Genomic DNA, 4331 nt, shown 5'->3' with positions numbered 1-4331 from the left:
TCGGCTTCGCCTGGGGACCAGGTACACTCTTTAAACTTACCAAAAAAAAATAATTCCTATAATAAAGTAAAAGGATGTATGTCTGTCTGTGTGTCTGTACCTACTGTTAATATGTCTTCATTGATTCGATATATATACATAAAAAAACAGTATATGGCAATGCCTTTTATATTCAGTTTCAACTAGAACCTATTATTTGTGTCCTTTCATAATTGTATTGAAATATAGACCATTGAGAAACAAAGATGTTTTAACCAAAACCTATTTTCGGCCTATGGACCCCCCCCCCCCCTAGTTTTACCCTTATTAGGCCTTCCCATGCGGGGTTCTTTCCTTATAAGGCTATATTTTACTCCATTTATCTGCATAAACCTTTTGATACACACAAATAAAGTTTCTCTAAAAAAAGAACATTTATTTAAGAAAAGAGATAAAAATGCCCCAGAGAAAAAAAAGTTGTAAACTTATTAGATACAATTAATGTGGAATTAGGTAACTAAATCTATGAACAAACTTACTATAAAAGAATTATGAGGTTAAACTTTCATTAAATTTATTCCTTATCATCAAAGGATTCCCTATTTACTAATGTCCTTCTAAAAATTTATCTAATTCTTTAAAACCGGGGCATTTCGACAAATGTGTACCCCAGTTTAGGCCAATATTCATTGAGACACACAAGATGTATTCATAAAAACTTTTAAATTGCCTTCCCTCTGTACAGTAGAGCACAAAAAAATATGAATGTAACAGAAAGACCCTGAATTACCAAGATTAAAAACGGTTATAGATGAGTAGATGTATAATATTTGAAATGTATCATATTGATATAAAAAGAAAGAAAAGGAGAAATGGATTTTAATTTAATGAATAAAAAAGAAAAAAATAGCTTTGACTAAAAAGGCCCTCTAATAGCATCTACTTTAATGGCGTAAGAAGCTTCTTTTTACAAATGAAGTTTCAAAAGTAAAATATTTGCTTATAATTAGTCTGTGATTAATAAATCTTTTGTATTAGCATATCTTTCATAGGCTATACTGTTTTATGCAAAACCTTGTTTTCACAATGTCTATATGGGGTGCTTGGAGCACAGGGGATGGTTAGAGGAGTAGGAGACAAAAATGGTTTAGATAGAGAGGAATATACAAATACAATGTAGCAAATATCAATTCTAAATAATACAGTTAGGGAGTTGAATCCATTTTTATAGAAGCAGAAATATAATCTATGATTATGGTTTGGACCCTCTAAAACTGTAATCTACCCTTCCACTTTCCCCTCTCTGGGTGAAGATATCTTCAACGCCGATACGATTTTTGAAATATAAGATTCCACTTTTGCCTCTCTTGTTGAAGATATCTTCACCAAGAGAGGCAAATGTGGAATCTTAAATTTCAAAAATCGTATCGGCGTTGAAGATATCTTCACCAAGAGAGGGGAAAGTGGAATCTTACATTTCAAAAATCGTATCGGCGTTGAAGATATCTTCACCAAGAGAGGGGAAAGTAGAATATTACATTTCAAAAATCGTATCGGCGTAGAAGATATCTTCACCAAGAGAGGGGAAAGTGGAAAGGTAGATTACAGTTTTAGAGGGTCCAAACCATTATCATAGATTATATTTCTGCTTCTATAAAAATGGATTCAACTCCCTAACTGTATCAATTACCTCATACGGGCGAGGCTGCTGTCCATGAAACTTTAATGTAAGTAATTCCAAACAGGCACCCAACTCTTTGATTGCACGACGTTTGTCTGGAAGTCCTAACTGAGCATGGTAACGAGTTGCGCCTTTTTTGAGCCAAGGCATTCCACCTACTCTGTCTATTAATGATGCGCACCTGACATAGCAGGATCATATATCATTTTCATCGTAATGACGCAGTATTGAGCCTGGTTTCGTACTTAGCACCTCCCTGAAGACGAGCGGATGTGCTAAAAGCAACTGTCGCGGGTAAAAATATACTTAGAAGGTTTAAAATAAAAGACATGAAATATTGAACAATGGACGATAAATTTGACAGGGTGGAAAAATAAGTTCGATATTTTCGAGATATTAAAGTTTATATTACACAATATTACAAAATATTACAAAAAATAATTTACAGTATTGTACAGACACTAAAGTGGTTGTAACTTTGTTTTTATTTGATAGTCAAATTTTGCATTGAAATTGAAATGAAGACATTGTTTACATAATTTAATATATCATCTCATATCTTGTGTGTTATGTCTTATAAAACATTATCTTAAATTGAATGTGATACAATATATAACTAATATTTCCAGGAAGTGATCTTAAAGTCATCTACAAATTCACTTATCACATTTTTTGGTACCTTTACAATAAAGGTTCAAATTCACGCAAAGCATTATATAAAAATCTGTTTTTTTTTACAGGCCTACATTTGTAATAAAGCGTTTTCTCTTTTTTTTCAAAAAAGGATCATAATTTGTATGCTATTGAAGACTTACATTATTGCAGCTAATCTTAATTTGTAAATTTTAGCAAAAAATTTTTTCCTCTTAATTTCCTTTTAAAACTTAAAATGTGTATGTTTCATCAAATCTGATCTTATTATTTTTAGATTTCAAATCTGGTTACACCACTGAACCTCTGGAGATAGTAGATATTTACCAACTGATGACATTCCTCCTGCAAATTGATCCTAACCCACATGATGGTGTCTGGGACAGGTGAATATATTTGTTAATTTCTTATATGTAAAATGGTTTAGTTTCCTAAAATTTAGATCTTTCTTCTACCATGTAGTTTCAACAAAAGATGAATGTATGTTTAATACTAACTAATTTTTCTTATTCATTTGTTTTCTTTTTACCCTTTAAAAATTTTAATCTAAGCACTCAACACAAAAATTCAGATGTTTTCTTTATGATCGAATGCGGTAAACCTTTTAACTTGACAATTTTCCTTAGAACCACTTACATATAATCTTCAATGATATAATCGTGTGAGTGAAAGATGCATATTTCATAATCTAAAAAAATAAAGCGTGTAGAAATATAAAAAACTATTTTGTTTGCTTTAAAAAAAAGACACACAAGAGCCCCTTATTAAAATATTTATATAATTGTTATTATATTTTCAGAGTGAAGGGGATGCTGATGCTAAGTGGAGCTGAATCCTATACCTCTCTACCTATCATGATGTTAACCTTAACAATGTCCCTTCTTTTATTGTGATCATAAGTTCTCAATCAATTTAATTATTTCTCAATTTAAAAAAAATCAACCTTCACAATTTTTTTTGTAGAAATCCCAGTAAACTGGTTTAAATTTTAAATATAGTTTATTTTTACCAGGATTTTAAATAATGTGATAACTCTTCTTTCTTAAACATAATTATTTTCACAAATAAACAAAGAGATTAGAGAGATAAAAAGAGAGAGAGAAGTAGATAAATAAAGAAATATAAAGAGATGAAGGAGAGGATAGCCAAGTTTATTCAAAACAATTTCCAGTGTTTAAAATTCTACAAAACTTAAATTGAAAGATATTCTTAAACAATTCACCAAAATTTTCAAGATTCTGTTTATTCAACAAAATATTTATACTCAAATTTAAATGCAAATATTTTCCAAGTATTTTTAGATAATACATTTTTATCTTGTATAATAATACTTGCAGAAAAAAAACTAAATTTATGTCATAAAATTATTTTGTGTATCATGTATTCTGACCAAAAAAGACAGAAATGAGCGAAAAAAGCATAAAACAATTTTAAAAAAAGATTTTAAATTTTTCTTTTCTACAAAAAAAATCGCAAAATAATTTTGGACTACTATTATTGTGATGTTATTCATAATGTTATTTTAGGATCCTTTGATCATATTCTGTATAATATTTGTTATTTTGTTATATTTACAGGGTCTTCTTTAAAAGTAAGAAAATGGTCATCAATATGTGTAAAGTTAAAATTGAATCATCTGATTTTAATGAGTTTAATTTGTTCATAACTTGTAGATTTAGCACAAAACTATTTTTAAAGTGACCCTTTAAAACCCAGTAAAATTGTTTAATGCTATTATAATGTATGTATTTTTGTACTTGAAACATATGATTCCAAATAAATAATGTACAACCCCCCTACAATATTTGGTAATTTTTTTCCTGTATAAACTAGGGTCGGCAGCAGCGGTTTTTCAGTATATTGAGTCACCTTAGGTCAAACAGTATTGGTCTTATCAGCTGTCAAACCTATTCTGCAGCTTAAGCACACTTAATGGCAATGCCATTGTTTAAATTGACAAATATACAAGGCAATTACTTGAAATGTATAGCAGCATGCAAAAATATTTCTAAAAATTGTT

General features: G+C 29.6%; 1 protein-coding gene across 2 annotated transcripts in view; it reads left to right on the top strand.

Annotated features, from left to right (window-relative positions):
* The window catches only part of LOC145313218 (glycerophosphocholine cholinephosphodiesterase ENPP6-like), a 42578-nt gene extending 38465 nt beyond the window's left edge, over positions 1-4113 (top strand). For both annotated transcript variants that reach the window (XM_080152515.1, XM_080152516.1), the window contains exons 18-20: positions 1-21; positions 2589-2697; positions 3111-4113. The exon at positions 1-21 is cut by the window's left edge and continues 86 nt beyond it. In XM_080152515.1, the coding sequence (XP_080008641.1) occupies positions 1-21; positions 2589-2697; positions 3111-3204 (224 nt within the window). In that variant the 3' untranslated portion in view covers positions 3205-4113. The remainder of the gene's footprint in view (positions 22-2588; positions 2698-3110) is intronic.
* The last annotated feature ends 218 nt before the right edge of the window (positions 4114-4331 follow it).

Source organism: Acartia tonsa, chromosome 3, assembly GCF_053477335.1.
Source record: "Acartia tonsa isolate MP-2025a chromosome 3, ASM5347733v1, whole genome shotgun sequence".
In the NCBI taxonomy this organism is placed as follows: Eukaryota; Metazoa; Arthropoda; class Copepoda; order Calanoida; family Acartiidae; genus Acartia; species Acartia tonsa.
Note: the sequence above shows the minus strand (reverse complement) of the source record. Positions and strands in the feature narration are given on the sequence as shown.